The sequence below is a fragment of the Pezoporus wallicus genome, unplaced genomic scaffold, assembly GCF_028554395.1.
Source record: "Pezoporus wallicus isolate ANWC-B61680 ecotype Strahan unplaced genomic scaffold, APGP_CSIRO_Pwel_v1 contig_2348, whole genome shotgun sequence".
Classification (NCBI taxonomy): Eukaryota; Metazoa; Chordata; class Aves; order Psittaciformes; family Psittacidae; genus Pezoporus; species Pezoporus wallicus.
Genome location: NW_026636985.1, coordinates 964291 through 982609, shown reverse-complemented (window position 1 = coordinate 982609; position 18319 = coordinate 964291). Strand labels below are relative to the sequence as shown.

The following is an 18319-nucleotide window of genomic DNA, read 5'->3' as shown; positions in this document are numbered from 1 at the left end:
CACAGGACGTGCAACACCCCAGGCAGCTCCTCATGAGAACAGTTAGAATTGTGGCATGGTTTGGTTTGGAAAGGACTTTAAAGCTCATCCAGTTCCAACCTCCTGCCACGGGCAGGGACACCTTCCACTTGAGCAGCTTGCTCCAAGCTCCTGTGTCCAACCTGGCCTTGAACACCCCATCTCCAAAGCCCCTCTCCAGGTTTCCTGCAGCCCCTTCAGGCACTGGAGCTGCTCTCAGGTCTCCCCTTCAGGAGCCTTCTCTTCTCCAGGCTGACCCGGCCTGGCTCCAGAGCAGAGCTGCTTCAGCCCTTGCAGCATCTCCATGGCCTCCTCTGGCCTCGCTCCAAGAGCTCCACGTCCCTCTTGTGCTGCTGCCCCAGAGCTGCATCAGGACTCCAGGGGGAGTCTCCCCTTCACACAGCAGAGGGGCAGGATCCCCTCCCTGAGCTGCTGCTCACACTCTGGGGGTGCAGCCCTGCACATGGGGGGGTTCTGGGCTCAAGTATACAAAAACTCCAGCCTGTGTTTGTGCTGGGGATTGCACTGACCCTGTGGCAAGACTTTGCACTTGGTCTTGTTTGAACTTTATAACATTTCCATGGTCCCACCTCTCCAGCCTATCCAGGTCCTTCTGGATCTCATCCCTTCCCTCCAGTGTGTCACCCAGACCACACAGCTCAGTGTCATTGGCAAACTTGCTGAGAGTGCTCGATTGCATGTCCATGTCACTCACAAAGATACTAAATGGCTCCAGTCCCAACTCCAGCCCCTGAGGAACACCACTCACCACTGATATCCACTTTGACATCGAGCCATCGACTGCAGCTCTTTGAGTGTGACCATCCAGCCAATTCCTTATCCGCCAAGTGGTGCATCCATCAAGTCCATGTCTCTTCAGTTTAGAGACAAGGATATTGTGAAGGACAGTGTCATCAAATTCCTTGCAGAAATCCAGGTAGATGGCATCAGTCGCTCCTCCCTCATCCACCAATGCTGTAGCCCTGTCCCACTGTTGACTGTCCTGCTGCAGAAGGCACCAGCCCCTGGTTATGTCCTGATTTGTTTGACTAAGAGGAGGAGGCAACAAGGAAACGTTTGTTGTCTTTTTTCTTATTCAGGCTTTCTGTTACATCGTTCTGTTGTGCACAATCTGCCTCTTAAGAATTCTTCCCATCAGTCTCCTGATGGTTTCTTCCCACCCTCAGTGGACACTGTCCAGGCTTTGAGGATGCCTGTCTATAGCATGTCTAGGAATATAAATGATTGCTTGCCATGCTTGTAATGGTTTGTGAGAAGAAGTCAAGTACCAGGATCCCAAACAGAATGTTCATTTGAAGATCTTGTGTTTCTTTTCCCTGTTGTTTTATTTCTAAGGTTGTCATAAATGGTGGAGCAACATCCAGCGGTGACCAGGATACAGAAGACACCGAGCTGATGGCCATCTATACTACGGAAAATGGCATAGCAGAGAAGGTACGTAGTGCTTTCCTTCTAGGTGAGAACTCATTCTTGCTTTCTCAGTTCTCATATTGGTCCACACTGGTTTTACTGGGCTGAGAGATTTCCTTTCTCCTGTCAGCCATGCTGACTTGCAGATTCAGATCAGGCCTGGGGGAGTTGTGTCCTTGTGACTCTCCCGGTCACACATTTTGGTTGCAGAACACAGGGAGTGACTCAGCAGATGTTAGAACCACTTTGACCTGGCACCAAAATCTGTAATAGGCAGTTTTCTGATTTCATTTCCATTGGCCTTTTGCATGATTTCCATGGGTAAGGTCATTCTGTGCTGTTCTTCAGGCCTTAACTACTTCTGCATTTAGTCAAGGAAACTGGCAATATTGAGCACTTTCAAAAGCAGAAACTATCTCATTCTCTTTCCTCCAAGCTCCAACCTCATAAACTTAATTTTTCTAGTCCTCTTTCCAAGTAGGGGGCTGCTTATTATCATAGAGAGGCAGCTTTATGAATGGATTTCAGGTCATTCCTAAAAACCCTGGAACATTTTTGCTTAGGATATCAATGATTGTACCTTAGATCATTCAGGATCAACAACCCAGTTGAGGCCTCAAAGGAAACTGGGGTTGTTTAGTCTGGAGAAGGCTCAAGGGGGACCATAACCCTCTCTACAGCTGCCTGACAGCAGGACGTAGTGAGGTGGGTCAGGCTCTGCTCCCATGGAACAAGGGATGGGACAAGAGAAAACAGCCTCAAGCTGCACCAGGGCAGGTTTAGATGGAGCTGAGGAACAATTACTTGCCCAGAGGGTGCTCAGGCATTGGAACAGGCTGCCCAGGGCAGGGCTGCAGTCTGTCCCTGCAAGTGTGCACACAGCGTGGAGACGAGGCCTCAGTGCCATGGGTTAGTGGTGGCCTTGGCAGGGCTGGGAATGGCTGGACTGGATGAGCTTAAAGCTCTTTTCCAACGTGGTTGATTCCATGATTCAGTGCGGTTGTGATTTTTCCAGGTTTTTTCTCAATTCCATCATTCCCCAGGCCTGTTCAGTAACATCCTTCCAAGTAGCTATGGTGTGAATCTGTGCTGCTGTTTAAAATTAGAGGATTACAGTAAATCTGAACAGCACCTTTTTGTATCTGCTCGGCTTTGTGGTTAAGCCTTATCTCCAAAAAGCCTCAACTTGACCAAATTGTATTTGCAAAGGATGCTAGGAATGCCACAGTGTGCTTTCATGCACAGTTAGGGATGGTCTGCCTGTATGTCTCAAGTACTCCCTGCTACCACCTTGATCGTGGTGATATTCTCATGGGCACATTTTGGCAACTGCCTACCTGCAATGTCTGTGGTGGCTGCTCCTTGGAGCACGCTCAGACTAGCGTGGAGAGCAACAATCTGATAAAAAGCCTTGAGCAAAAGGTGCTGGGATGAAGTTGTGCAACCAAGATAAGCAATCTCTAGACGTTGAAGCATGTCTTCATGGCCTGTTTTTACCATGTTTCTCTCCCTTCCCCTTGATCCATGTGATCAGAATGGTAAATGACTGTTGATAATTCACCTTAAAGAGACCACGAGCTTTTAATCAACCAAATCTGCTTGAGTTAAAGCTTTGCTGTGGCTTATAATGAATGAACAGTGAAAGCAGGGGCTGCAGCAGTTAAAGCCTCATCTATTAAGATAATATTTCTGGTAATATGGGCAAACCTCCTGCTTTTCACTTCAGATAAGGGTGTGCGTGAAGCATCTTCGTGGCTTTCCATTCCTCTCGAGAGATCATTCACCAGAAAGGCAAATGAAAGACTTTGATTAAAAAGCCTGTAACAAAGAGGACTGAAATGTATTGAATTGCTGGAGGATGCCCAGTGCTTACATTGACTCACAAACGGATGCTCCCCCTGTTTATACTTATTCTGTGCTTTTTATTCCTTTTTGTGTCGTCCCACCCTTGGCCAGTTAAAAAGAATTAGTCTCTGATTGGTATCTCCCTCCAGAAGGTGCAGTTTGTTCCCAGCAGTTCCCTATGGCATACTTGGCAAGTACCAGCAGTACGTTAAACCAGCAGGCACATGCTTAAGTTATGAGAGGGCCGGTGACTAGCCAGTGACTTACCCACAGCAGTCAGAGCCAGACCTCACCTGAGCTCTCCAGTTCCTCACTGTTCAGTCTTGGTCTCTTTCGTGTTAGCTCCCTTTAGCCATTATCTGTGTTCAAGGCCAGGTTGGACACAGGGGCTTGGAGCAAGCTGCTCTAGTGGAAGGTGTCCCTGCCCATGGCATTGGGTTGGAACTGGATGAGCTTTGAGGTCCCTTCCAAACCAAACCAGTCTGGGATTCTGTGATTTTCAGGGCTGCTTCCATCCAGTCTCTGACCGGCCTGGCGCTGTGCTTGGGATGCATGAGGATATGCAGGTGTTTTCCCAAGTTCCAGTTAGAGACAAGATGCATGCAGATTGCTCAGTGCTCGCCCTCCAGTATGAGGTGAAGCTCTAAAACTCAAGTTCCTGATTCTTTTCCTTTGTCAGTGTTTAGAGAGTCAGGTCAGCAGAGTGTCATTCCTTCATTGACTGGGTAAAGACAGACATCAGTGCTGCAAGTTGGCAAGATGGGTTGTGCAGTGAACCATTTCCTTGTTCCTCCATTTAGGACTTGCACCTTATATAAACTCACCTTGGTGAGGAGCTTGCTCAGTGCTTGATGCTGTTTAAAAGTGTTTTCTGATATTAGTTTTGCTGTATTTTGCTTTTCCACTGTGATACTCTCAACCTTTCCATAGTGATGCGGTCACTTGCACTCCCTGAATTGGAATGAACCCAGTGGCATTTGTTTTACTAACAGAAACCTGAGATCAGAAGGAAATGCCCTGGCTCACTTTGGCTTCCCTGACCTTGGAGAAGATAAACCAAAGGGAGATTATCTAAGTGCAATCTGTGGATGTGTTGAGATTCTTGAAGCAGGCAAAGTCACAAGCCTGGCCAAGTTCCCCATCTTTGTGTAAGGCTGCTTCACAGGAGGTTTTTATGTTCTAGTGTGGATTAGGTCAGGACAGTAGTTATATGAGGTATTTTGGGGTTAGTTAAGCTGAAATGATACTTCCTTCTGCTTTTGGTGGTTGTGTTGGAGCTTTGGAGCATCATGCTTTCATCCTCAGGAATTTCCAAAGCAGAGAGTTGGAACGAAATGATTCCACTTAGTTGTGAAGAAGGAATGACTGAGCTCAGTCTTGGTTTAATGGAGAAGCTGCAGGGATTCTGCTGCATGTATATGTGTGGTCAGTTGTCTCTTAGCTCCCTCCAAACAAGGGCACATGCTAGGCCGGAATGTGGTCTCACTTAAATTCCTGTAGGTTTGGAGGCAGTCCTCTTGACTAATAGGAGTTGGCCATGGATGTATTTAGTTGTAATGAGCAGTGTTTTCTTCACTGCTTCAGTGTGAGGTGGAAGCAAAACTAATAAACCCTGTGGCTCAAAAAGGTTAACCAAGGCTGGAATTGAGTAAGAATGAAGTGGGGAAGCAATTACTGGAATGAGGAACTGTCTTGCCTGTGATTTTGGTCTCTTATGCAAGGATAGCCATTCTGCTCTGAAAATTGCTGTTGCTGACTCTTCTGCTTAGCTCTCATTCTTCCTTTTTGACTTTAATAAACAGTTCTGTCATGACAATCCCATTTTTAGGGCACCTTTTGGCTGCCAGATTGGCTGTATCATAAATGAACAGTTGTGTTAGTGTAAATCAGAAGGGGCTGGCTGAGAGAAGTGAATGTGTTTGGTACAAGTTCAGTAGCTGGAGATGAGAAGGTATCATAGGTAAAGGCTTGAAAAACATCACACATCAGCATTGCTTGGGACTATTACCCCAGTTTTGGAGTATCTGGGAATTGCCTGACAGTTCCCCTTCAGTTTATTCATAGGTAACACTAATCCACTTCTTCCCCCTCCCTGTCAAACAGAGCTCTTTGGCAGAGACACTGGACAGCAGCGGCAGTTTAGATGCCCAGAGAACTGACATGATTTACACCATCGAAGATGTCCCTCCCTGGTATCTCTGCATATTTTTGGGGTTACAGGTATGTTCTAAACCAGCTGTAATTTTCCCTCTGTCACTTTTAGAGCTTGCTTAGTGTTTTCTGTGTAGTTCATTGCATTTGCATGTGTGATCACTTCATTCTTCCCACACTCTCACTTGTCTGAAGGAAGTGTTAAGATAGTGGGTGATCACCTTCAGCAGAAACTAAAGTTACTGTGTTGATACTGATCTGTATTACTGTTTGCTGCTTATGCTTTTGTGAGATTCATTTAAACATTTAATCTTCTAAGCTGCTGTTAGTAAACAAGGGAGCAAATGCAAAGTGGTAAGCTTCACACAGTGACATTTGGTACCTCTGGAACTAAAGATGGAGAGAGAGAGAGAATGGCTTAATTCTGAGGTCTTGACTATTAAAGCTGCTGCTGTAGTCATTTCAATTCTGCAAGCTTGATAGCATCACCCTGGACCTGTAGGCTCACTACTAGACAAGGCAGGCAAATTCTGTGCTCCTTGGAGTGGAAGCATAGCATTCCCCCAAGGAGTAGGACTGTGGTGGTGATCCGGACCCTACTACCAGCTCAGCCACACACTTGATTGAAGCAGAACAGCTCTTTCATCCCCTTTCTTTCATGAATAGTAACAATATCTGTCCCAGAGGAATGCTGAGAATTTGTTAATATCTGTAAAGTATGTTGAGATCTCCAAACAAATACATTCCAAAACATCCTTTTTATTTCTGCCATTCCTCAAGGGCATGCAGCAGGGATTCTGTAGGGGTTATATTTTTACTTTTGTTGAATGTGGTGATTTCTTGGTTTTTGTTTGCTTAATGTTATTTGAATTGAAGAAGATTTAATGTATTTGAATTGAAGAAGTAGCAATGTATTTGAATTGAAGAAGAATTAATGGGTTTGAATTGAAGAAGTAGTAACGAGTACTTAGTTTCTGGTACTTGGGAGCTTATTTGCATCCTAGTTTGTGTGTGCCCGTAAGTTCATTTGTAAGCTGATGTTATTTTCACATGGCTGAAAGTGAATGGAGTTATTTATCTGCTTTTCTGAGTTAGAAGCTGTCTGCAGTGCAGTTACCTAGATACCTCCTCCTCAAGAGCAGTAGCCATGTAGCTATTCAAACAACCTAGTTCATCCTGTAGCAGTCGCGTTGTTAGCAACAGGCCAGTGATAGCTCAGCATGGAAGGAAAATATGTGAAGAAATGCTTAGGAGCAGGAAGTGGGAGCTTTGGTGCCTCATTCAGGAACAGAAATAGCCAAAGCAAAAGAAAAGGTGGTCATAAGTGTATTTACTTCTTAATACTCTGTAGACCAGGCCCTGAGCGCCATGGGTTAGTGGTGGCCTTGGCAGTGCTGGGGTAATGGTTGGACTTGATCTTCAAGCTCTTTTCCAACCTGATTGATTCTATGATTGGCTGCAGTATTACCAACCCCTTTTTCTCTTCACAGCATTACTTGACATGCTTCAGTGGAACTATAGCAGTGCCCTTTCTGCTAGCTGATGCCATGTGTGTTGGATTTGACCAGTGGGCTACCAGCCAGTTGATTGGGACCATTTTCTTCTGTGTGGGCATCACTACATTGCTGCAAACAACTTTTGGGTGCAGGTGAGACTTGAGACTTGTGTCTGGGTGTTGAGATGGTGATAAGACTAGGTACTTGTTGGGAATGCCAGGTTGCTAGCCAAGATCCACGAGGAAGGTAATCTGTTTTCAAAGGATACACGTGAAACCCAAGATCACAGGTCAAATACAGGGCAGTTAGGGAAAGTGTTTGGAAAGCTGCTCCCAAAAAAAGGTGGATCTGAAATCACAGAAGGCATTCCAAGGGTAAGAAAATACAGCAGGGAGGGGGAAGGATTAGAGGAGGGAAATTTATGAGGACAGAGAAACTAGAAGGGTTTCTAGGGGAAAGGAAAACCTCATACACCTTGGTGAAGAGGAGCCAAGTTTGATATTTGTACTGGTTTCTTGAGTGCTACTGTAATCGTGCCAATATTTAGACTGCTGTGATTAGTGCTACGGCAGTTTGTGTGCTTGTTTCTGTAAAGGGCTTGTCAAATGAAAAAAGGAATGAAAACTGATGAGGGGAGCTTTAATTCTCTGACCTGAGTGTCTGTTACCTTCCAACACAAGCAACCCCTTCGTTTTTATTTGCTCTGAGATGCAGGTCATGATCCTTCAGTTGGGAGCAAACACACGTGGAAGTGTAGCTTTACAGGGATGCTTATACCTCTTCTTGTGTCTGCCCTCCTTAGGAAGATGCAAGAGACCAGTTCAGGTGTTAGCAAATACTTGTAAAAAGCTGGTGTGGGAAGGAGCAGGATGTTGTAAGTTTTATGAACGTGAAGATAAATGCCTCTTTGAAAACTCATGTTCTGCAATAGACACTGAGAGGTGTTTGAAATATTCACTTCAACTGATGTTGGCACTGTCTCTGAGAACTGGGAAGAGCTAAAACCTTGGAGTGATTTCTGCATCTTCTTGAATAAAACAAGGGTGATAACTAAAACCAGAAGAAAAGGGCTTATTTAAGGGTATGCCCTCATATAGTTACTTCAGTGATTCATGGGTCATTTAGTTGTACAATGTGAGCTGAAATCTTGAGTTCCAATAGAAAATGGACAAGGACCTGCAGGGACAGGCCAAGGGGAATGGCTTTAACCTGCCAGAGGGGAGACTGAGATGAGCTCTTAGGCAGAAGCTCTTCCCTGTGAGGGTGCTGAGGCGCTGGCACAGGGTGCCCAGAGAAGCTGTGGCTGCCCCATCCCTGGCAGTGTTCAAGGCCAGGTTGGACACAGGGGCTTGGAGCAAGCTGCTCTAGTGGAAGGGGTCCCTGCCCGTGGCAGGGGTTGGAGCTGGAGGAGCTTTAAGGTCCCTTCTAACCCAACCCAGTCTGGGATTCAATGATGAACACCCTCCCCTTTCCCTTAGCTAAGAAGCAGAATCTTTGGGTGGAAAAGCCTCCATAGGGTGCAGACAGCCAAGCCCATGGTAGAGCACTTGAAATTGTAGATCAGCTTTTCATCTAAAATTTTTCCATAGATTTCAGGTTTTCTAGTGCAATCTTCAGTTGCTCTTTTAGTTCATTTTATTGAGCTTTTCTGTGCTTTCTGTTCTTTGAAAAAACCCTTTATTTTTTTTTGTTACTTAATCACTGCTTGTTTGTATGCAAAGTTTATTCTGACGACGAGACAGCATCATGAAAATAGCTGAAAGAGAAGACTTTCCCTCCCAATATCTCTTTAGTCAAGACTACCTGCAGTTAATCATCATATTTTCTGCCTGCTTGGCTCTCTGTGTGTGCTCATAGGGCAGCTTGCCTTACTTATAACAGTAAATGTTCAAGTACCTCATCTGAAAGGAGGCAGAAGAGCACAGTCATGCCCTTTGATGGTTTGAACCTCTCTTTCAATGGGAGTGATGTATTCTTCTTCCCCCCATCCCTTTGTGCTGTATTTAGGGAATCGAGGGCTTGTTGACTTAGGCAGGAGCTGGAAGATAAGGACTTTCATTGTTCAGCTCTGAGTGTCTCCTCCCTGGATTTACTGAAGATTAAACTCATGCAGTTTAAAAGTGCAGAGCTGTGGGTGGAGATGAACTCAAAGGTGCTTTGTTTGCCTGGACTTCTACCAATTTTCTTCTTCTGCCTCAAATTTAGCAGAAAAACCTTAGTTTTGATGCTTCCTGACACTTGTATTTCTTCAGAGAACTCGAGTTTGTCACATTTTGGTTGGTTTTCACCCCCTCTAACTAATCTTGGGCTCTTTATCACTTGTTACAGAGTGATTTGGGGCTCTTGCAGAAACCAGTGTGTTCCCATCAGTTTGAAATCCACTGGTCCTTCTGTATAATCCCACCTCTGCAGTCTGTGATGCAGTGGTTTTGTTGGCTTGGGGGTTTGATCCAGTCACTTCTGCTTGCACTGTAAGTCCTGATGCAACTACTGAGGAGGCCATTGGGTTTGGGTCTTAAAATAAGTGAATGTGTATTTAAGGAGAAAATTTCCATGGTTTTATAACTCTTTAACATGTGATTCAGGTTTTATGTAAGGCTGGGAATGGGATCTAGCAGCGATGTTGTCTGAATGAGATTTTGAAGTGTTTGTTGGCAAGTCTGTCAACTGCAAAGTATTTCAGCAAATAAAGCCACGAGGGTTTCAAAAGGTCAAATTCCATGGTTTAAAGGTCCTTAAAGATGGATTGAGCTCAGTTGTGAGGTGGAGTTGGTTTGGTACCCATACTGAGTTTAGGAATTCAAGCTATTTGGTAGGTGATGTAATAAGCCAAAAGATCTGGCAGGGATTCAGAGTCATTACTATGACTGAGACAATCACATACAGCTCTACTATACCTCAAATACATCCTGAATATACCTAAACAGTTCAGGTTTGTTGCTGTGCCCAGCACGACATTGAGCATTCCTACATCTGTGTGACACATTCAGATAATGAAGACATTTCCAGATGGCCTTAACTGCATAAAAAGCTCTGTCTCCACAAGGGATAGTGCCAAAACTGAATAGCTTCATAATTTATAGACATGAAATTAAAGTGATATCCCAGTCATAAACTTGGTGGTCCTTTACCCAGCTAGTAATGAATGCCTGGCTTAGCAGTGGGAAATGGAATTCCTAAGTCGTGTTCCAAGCTGCCACTATTTCTTCAGAAAGAGCCTGATCTTGGTTGGATGATTTTAAAGAAGGTTGGAAGGGACCTTAAAGCTCATCCAGCTCCAACCCCTGCCATGGGTAGGGACACCTTCCACTAGAGCAGCTTGCTCCAAGCCCCATCCAACCTTGAACACTGCCAGGGATGGGGCATTCAGGATGGAGCTCTCAGACAGTGCCATCGTCCGCATTCATCAGCCTGCAGGACATTCATCACCCTCATATAAAGGCTGAGTGAGTAGCTAAGCCACAGCTGCCAAGATCTTATGACTCAATATGTGTGCAGGGTATTTCATGAGTTACAGACCTCACAGTCTGGACCCAGGTCTCGGTACAACTGACTTCATCACCGGAGAATGTGTTTGCAATGTACATTTACAAAATCATTAGGAGGGGGACAGAGCACTGTGTAGGTGGTCAGGGGAGTAACAGCTTGTTGCAGGTATTGCATGTTTTGCCATGGGCACCAGCTTGCTGGCTTTGCTCGACGAACCTTGAAAAATAAGGTGAATCATTCACTTGTAGCTACCGACTGGTTCCTCACTAATGAGAGAGCTTTGGTTTATTCTTTAATTTGATGAAGTTGGACTTTCTAATGCAGTTTTCACCATTTGTTGTAGATGGGGCAGCTTTTTACATCACTCAAACTCCGTTCTAGTGGTAGTACAACTGTTTTAGCTCCCTGCCTGTGAACTTTGCAACCAGTGTTAGTAACACGCGTCTGGTTTGATCTTTTCTGTGTTCGGCTTGTATAGGATTCCCCCCCCCCAGTTCTTTTTTTCCTTCTCTGTGCCTTTTCTGATCTTTATCTTAAGCTACTACAGTTAGTTCTTTCTCCTTTACTAGCGTTTGCCCTGGCGTTGAGGCACTTCATTGCAGCTGTAAACCAGCCATAAACACGGAGCACTAACTAGAGCCTCAGGAGCAATTAAGTGTTTCATGTGTTAAGAGTTTGAGATCTGCTGTTAAAGAGACTCTTATGGCAACCCATTAATGACAGTATTTATAGAATAGTTCAAAGTGCATCTTTGGAGTTAAGTAACAGCAGGGTATTTGTGATGTTATGCAAGCTCTGGCTGATTCAATGAATACGTAGTTGGTGCTGGTAGAATGCTCTTTAGATCTTAAACCTTTTGGGAAGTGTAACCACCAATGCAAAGAATGCCATCTTGAAATTCTTGCAGCCTTTGTGTTTATTGTTGGTAGCCACCTGGAACATCTAATCAGCTCTTATCAACCTGATAGTTATTTACACGTACACTTAAAGATGGATGTATAAGTGACTGTACTCCCAAGTCATGCAGAGGGAAGGCACTGAGTATGCAGACTGCTTACTGTCCTATTAAAGAGCTTTTCTGATGTGGCAGGATGGCAAAAGCTGCATGTTCAGCACTGGGGCTGGTACTTACATCAGACTGTGCATCTGTATCCTTGTGCTGCTGAGTCAAACCCAGCCAGGGTCTGGTAATAAGCTGTTATAGGGTTGTATTAACTTCATGCATGTAGTGTCTTCTGTCAGGTCTTGGGTTTGTGACGTCTGAGTATGTCATTTCTGTGGCTGTTCTTTTTAATAAGAAACTCTCATACATTACATTTGTAATAACCCCCAACAAAGGATGTCTTTGAGGATGAATAACCCCCAGTTGTAACTGATACCCTGACACAGGACCGTAACAGCGAGAAATGTCAGTGTCTCTTCTTTCCCTTTCCACCAGGTTACCCTTGTTTCAAGCGAGTGCTTTTGCATTCTTAGCACCTGCTAGAGCAATACTGTCCCTGGAGAAGTGGAAGTGTAATAACACAGGTAATCGTCGTTTATGCTTGTTCAGGTTTAAGTGACGAATGACCCAGATCACATCTAGTGCGACTGCCAAACCTTTTGATACAGAAACTGGAAGTAATGAGCATGGAATGTGAAACGTTCTCTCCTTTAACAATGTTAAAACTTTTGTGCTGTGGAATAAGATTCCTAAAAATGCCCTTGTGGAATTGGGGGGGGGGGGGGAATAATACAAAAAATGCTGACAAGAGACAGTCTAGCAGTAGCATGAAACAGTTCTTTTGTTAACAACATAGATAAAGGAAGGGCCTATAAATGTTCCTTTATGGCATTAGGATACAGTGAGTTCAGTCAAGTGCTTTTAAGTTTAGTAGTAGGAAGCTTCAGCATTGCCTTAAGACCACTATTTAAACCTGTTTAACTCACACCTTTAGGGTTTTGTGAGCAAGATTTGGGTGTTCATTTTAACTTTTCCTCCGCTACCGTCATCACCCTGAAAGGTTTTGACTTTATTCAGAGTGCAGACGTGCAGTAGAACTGGTTGGGAAGGGGCTTTTGTTTTAACTTAGGTCAGAAAACTGAAGTGGAAATAGCTCTGTTATTTTAATGGGGAATGGCTATTCAGTACTAAGGCTGTGGGCAGTGTGAGACAGGAGTATAGAGAAAGCTGTTTGCTTCTAACTGAAGTTCTCCCTAGGGGTCCTTTTGATGCTCTAATCGTGTATATTGGTATTATTTACATGTTTATACATCTCTTTTCAGTCACTTATGGCCATCTAATCAGTTTTCCTGCTGTTTTTTCCCTATAGAAACTCAGCTTTGGGCATTCACAGTTTCTCACTGGGGAGTCAGATTTCTAATGGGCAGTAGCTTGGGGGTTTCAGTGCCTGAGAGGCAGAGGCAAAGTGTGGTGTTCTTTAGTGTGTTGGAGGTTTCTGTGCACCAAAATGTGCCTGTATCCTTATACAAACCTTGTTGAAAGCAAACGCTGCCTGATAACCTTTGATGGCAAAGCAATTTGTTCCACTACTTCAGCTTTTCAAAAGGAGCCTTTGCTGCATCTTGCTCTTGAACCTTTTAACTTTCCAAAGGTGTCAGATGGGGTTGTTACCACGGGTCAGTTCATCAGGCAGTGAGTGACCTGAATGGGTGAACAAGTGACGTCGGAGTACTTGATTCCTTGTGTGCAGTTGAGTAATTCTCCATTCATCTGTTTAGTGGAGTGGGAAAGGAATCCCTAATGGTCCTTTCTTTGTGAAAGTTATGATGTTTTTTCCACTTTGGGACAGCGGATAAAATTAGTGGTTAGCTCTTGGGGAATGTAAGCACGTTCCCACTTGATTTGTAGCCTTGCAGAACTTTTATCCTGTGTAAATCAAGGCTCACTTGTCAGACACAGCTTAAGGAGAGATTTATTTTGTATGACGTGATGGCAGAGTGGCCGAGGAATAAACCCCTGTGTTTTCTTCTCTTCTTTTTGTAAGATCTAACAGTTACAAACGGAACAACAGAACTCCTTCACACCGAGCACATCTGGTATCCCAGAATACGAGAGGTAATGTAGGAGTAGCCTTTAGCTGTTGATCTCTCCAATTCCAGTTAAGTTCTCACCTAACCATCTGCGTGTTCTCATCTTTAAGTTGATGATTTCTTCTTTCACTATGATTTTTTCATTTGAATATATCCCTTTACTCATTTCCTGGAAGCCTTTATCTTTTCCACTTGTTCATTGCTGGACAGCAAATACAAGGAGCTAGTTCCCACATTCCAAAAGATGCTCAGACAAACGCACAAGTGAGATGAGTTCTCTTTGCAGTTTGTGCTCACTGGCAGCAGTTCAGCTGCTTCCAGACCACTTGCCTGCTGTCACTGTTCAGCAGGCTGTCCCATGGAAGGTAACTATGCAGCTAGCAAATCTGGTTCATCCCTAAGTGTCTTAAGTTGGAGACTATTCTGATAAGGTGTTGGTTCTCCCAAGAGACTTGCTGAAATAGATCCAACTCCTTCTCCACTCGCAGCACTGCAGTCTGAACCTCATCATGCTCTGCAGAGCCCAGGATGGGGGTTGTGCCCAGGCATCCCACGTAAAGTGGTAGATAGAGTAGTCCAAATTAAGGCGTGTGTCATGGAATTTATCTCCCATCCCGTTGCTTTGGGCTGCAAACCTTTTTCTTATTTAAAAACAACCCCTCTCTCTTCCCCATGTTCAAACCATAGCTACATCCTGCCAAGAGCCCTGCAGCCAAGAGGGCTGACAGTCTCCTGAGACCACAACGCTGCTCTATCCCAGCTTCTAAGGAGCACTTGTGAACAATGCAGCATACACTCTGCCCCTAGGAGCTAGGAGCATCACCTCCGTGGCGCCAGCAACCCTTGCCGGTTCGATCTGAAAGCTTAAAGGTTAGCCTGGAACCCAGGTCTCCTGTCTGACAGTGTCATGTGCTATCCACACAACTACCAGACTGGCCCACTGGTCTGCTGTGTAATAGTTTTGTGGAGAAAACCATAAGTGTTATGCTTAAGCAATAAGTCACTTAAACCTAATGAGCTGTTTTATGACGAAAAAGAATTGGCTGAGTTCTTCTGTGTCACTGAATTCTTTTAACTGCAGTTTGTAATCCAGAGCACAAAAAAAAAAGAGATGATTGGGGTTTGCTTGGAAGATGTGACTGAGCTGTCTCTTTGCCCTTCTTGTGTGTTCAGATCCAAGGTGCTATTATCATGTCCTCCCTGATAGAAGTGGTGATCGGTTTGCTCGGCCTTCCTGGCGCCCTGTTACGATACATTGGACCTCTGACCATCACACCCACTGTTGCTCTCATCGGCCTCTCTGGTTTCCAAGCTGCTGGAGAAAGAGCAGGCAAACACTGGGGTATTGCTATGCTGTAAGTACTCCTGGGGCTTCTTGGCTTAGGTCCCTCTTGGGAAGTTGTCATGCAGGAATCCTGGAGTGCTAGGGAACAGCTCAGCTGCCCGAGGTAGCGTTGCAGTGATCCCAGCATGGAGAAATCCTGTGTGGAGGAATCCATGGGGGTCTGGATAGTGTCAGCTGGCAAAGTGGGAGAAAGGACAGCAGCATCTTGAGGAGGTAGGAAAGGAAAATAGCTGAAAGTGAGGTGTTAAGTCAGTGAGGTTTATAAAACAATAGTTCTGGGAGCCCTTGGCTGGGTCTGATCCAGTGCTAGAGAAAAGACCATTCAGCAAAGCACCAGGGAGGTTAGTGACCGATCTGTATTTCTATTTTTATGCTGCTATTGTGAATGTTTCTTGTTCAGCAGCAGCAAGCAAATGCCATCAGTAGTCATGGCCCATTTGTCCTTATTCTGGTTTGCTTATCTATAGCCAAGAGAAGTGTGTATGATGGCAGAGCACATCTATTTCTATGATCACCATCAGTCCAGGAAGCCTAAGAAGAGAGATTTCTCTTTAGTAGACAAAAGGGCTCTTAGAGTGAATTTAGGGCATGATGCACGTGCTTCTGTAGGTATAGATGTCAGGGAGATTAAAGAATTAAGATTAGTGTTATGAAAGGGAATAACTGAGAAGAATGAGATGAGGAGAAGACAAAAGCTTCCTGTGAGCTGCTATTTGAGTCAAATAAGGAGGGAAACCACCTTTTAGGGAGAAGGAAGTTGGCTGAAGCAGTTGCTATATTCAGTGTATAGTGACCAACTTTGTGCTGGCTCTGGAAGCAGAAGGAATGACTTGATGAGATCAGGTTCTGGTCTGACAAATCTGTTTGCACAGTGCTTTGAACGTGTAAAATATGCTATAAGTGCAGCCTATGATTAGAAGGGCTCTTTAATTCTCTTTTCTCTTGCATGTCAGCATCATGAATGTTTTTGTAACTCTATTCTGTTAAGCAGCTGACCCAAAGAAACATTTTCTTTTCCTATCAAACAAATTCCGTGCAAGTTGGGCCTCATGTTAAATCAATCAACCAGACCTTTGGTGGATTGGACATGGAAACGTGTAATTAAAGCTGACGTTTTTCAGATGGAAAAAATACATCCATTTTGGAACAGGATGGAAATATGACCCAGTCAATAAGTGATTCTGGCTTCTGTCACACACAAATGTGCACTTAGAGTGTTCAGAATAACTCCACGGCCACCTAGAGCCACTCAAAAGTAACTTGATTTCTACAAGATGTGGCACTTGAAATTGTCTTGACTGCTCTGCAGAGATAAAAATGCTGTGTTGCTATCTGCTGTAGCAGAACCATCCCCGTGTCAGGGCTGCTCTCCTCTATTAGCTGCAGATGCTCTTTGACATGACTCTCAGGTTCCCAAACAGTTCTCTGGCCTTGCTTGTTCTTGCAGGTGCCAAGCTGAAGTAATTTCATCCCTAAAGCACATCACATCATGATGTGCGGAGAGGGAAGTTGTTCCTGAATCGGGCTTTGCCTGGATCTCTGCTGAACAGACCTGTTTGTTTGGGAATTTCAGGATCTGATGTTTCACAGACACACACACACACACACACACACACACACCCACCCCTTGTTTGTAGCCAAGATAATAGGATTGAAAATACTTCCATTTATTATTTAAATGATTATTTCCCACTCTATTTGATCAACCTGGTCCAGTGGAAGGTGTCGCTGCCCGTGGCAGGGGGTTGGAACTGGATGAGCTTTAAACTCCCTTCAATCCAAACCATTCTATGATAAAATAACGTAATATTATTACATTCCTTACAACTCTGTACTAAATAAATCAATATACATCCCCCCCAGTCCTCAGGGCTGCTGTCAGGGCGTGGAGCCCATCTTCCCATAATGGACTTTGGGAGGGATGCGAGAATGTTCCCTGAATGCAAGGAAAAGGTGCCTTTATCACTTGAGTCAGGGTTATAAATGCCACCCTTCTGCTGAGCTCTTTGTTCCTGGAGCCTGAGGGAGAATAAAGCTGGGTTTGTTTCTTACAGTCTGAACCTGATCTGGGGCAGAAAAGGGAGGTTTAGCATCCACCTCCTTCTTCTTTTTAAGTCAGCTGATAAAAACTTAATCTCAGATTTCAGAACAGCTCTGCTGCTTCAGACAGTTTGACTCTTTGTGTGGCCTTTTTATAGCAGAACTGGGGTTTGGCTGCTTCAGAATTGAGCAACCTTCCCTGGGCTTGTAGTTTTCATTGCAGTGGGTACTTATTTTAGCTGTAGAGTTGAATTAATTGTTAACACGTAGAGGAGCTTAGTTTTGATATGGGGGGGAATGCACGATACTTGAGGCTTCTAAAAGCTGTAATGAATTGGGTTACTCAGCTGCAGTTGAATGGATTCTTGGGGTTTGGGGCTCGATTCTGCTTAATTTACAGCTGCTTAGTGAAATATGTGTATACAAAATAAGAAATGGGGATTATTCAGAACTGAAGAGAATTTCCCTTGACAGGAGGTTTTCAAGTGCTTTGGAGCTTTATGCAACTGTTGGAAGTGTAGAAATTCTTTTCCACTGGCCTCCAGTTTTCCAGGTTCTTCCCATTTGGAGCAGGAACCTTTGGGCTTCATATGAGGAGCAAACCTGGCCACACAGCTTGAGTCCAAAGAAGGCAGCAGCACAGCGTAGCTCTTTGCTGTGAAGATCTTTCTTTAGTTGCTTCATTTCCTTGTTTGCTGCTGGCTAGTTTTGCAGCACTTTAGGATACAAATTACATTGGTTTGGCTTTTGTGGAATAATGGTCTATTTAAAATGTATCATCTTGGGATGCTTTGTGCTGAATTTCAGGTGTCTGAAGAGCCTGAACAGGTTTGTGCTCAGAAGGATACTGAATACATCGGTGCTAATGATGTGTCTCTCCTGTCCCACCCTCCTTCTCCTCTTTTTCTCAGGACTATTTTCCTAGTATTGTTGTTTTCTCAATATGCCAGAAATGTCAAGTTTCCTTTACCCATTTACAAATCCAAGAAGGGATGGACAGCATACAGGCTGCAGCTCTTCAAGATGTTCCCTGTGAGTAGCTGAACTTGGTCTTCAGTTGGCAAAAGAAACTGCTTTGTGTTTGGGGTGGGTTCTTGATTTTCTCTTAGCAATAAAATCATAAAGGTGAGAGGAAAGCTTAAGTGGACTTATGAGAAAGTTAACTGAATGGTTCATTTATATCTATAGATTTAATGTATTTATTTATATAGATGTCTCATTAACGTCAGTGCTCCATCCCTGGCTGTGTTCAAGGCCTGGTAGCCCAGGGCTTGGAGTATCCTGTTCTGGTGGAAGGTGTCCCTGCCTGTGGTAGGGGTTGGAACTGGATGAGCTTTAAGATCCAACCTAAAATACTCCGTGATACTGTGTTTTGTCACAGGAAATAGCCTCTTGCTGTAGTCTTGCAGATCCTGTTCTGGTCTCTGACCCTCATGAAGAGTCATTGAAGTGATGAAGGTGAAGGGGAATC

General features: G+C 44.4%; 1 protein-coding gene across 3 annotated transcripts in view; it reads left to right on the top strand.

The window, feature by feature from the left end:
- Window positions 1–18319, top strand: part of SLC23A2 (solute carrier family 23 member 2) — a 54218-nt gene that overhangs the window by 23984 nt on the left and 11915 nt on the right. For all 3 annotated transcript variants that reach the window (XM_057402519.1, XM_057402518.1, XM_057402520.1), the window contains exons 3-9: window positions 1375–1473; window positions 5398–5514; window positions 6936–7093; window positions 11869–11957; window positions 13418–13488; window positions 14637–14818; window positions 17760–17880. In XM_057402519.1, coding sequence (XP_057258502.1) covers window positions 1375–1473; window positions 5398–5514; window positions 6936–7093; window positions 11869–11957; window positions 13418–13488; window positions 14637–14818; window positions 17760–17880 — 837 coding nt within the window. The remainder of the gene's footprint in view (window positions 1–1374; window positions 1474–5397; window positions 5515–6935; window positions 7094–11868; window positions 11958–13417; window positions 13489–14636; window positions 14819–17759; window positions 17881–18319) is intronic.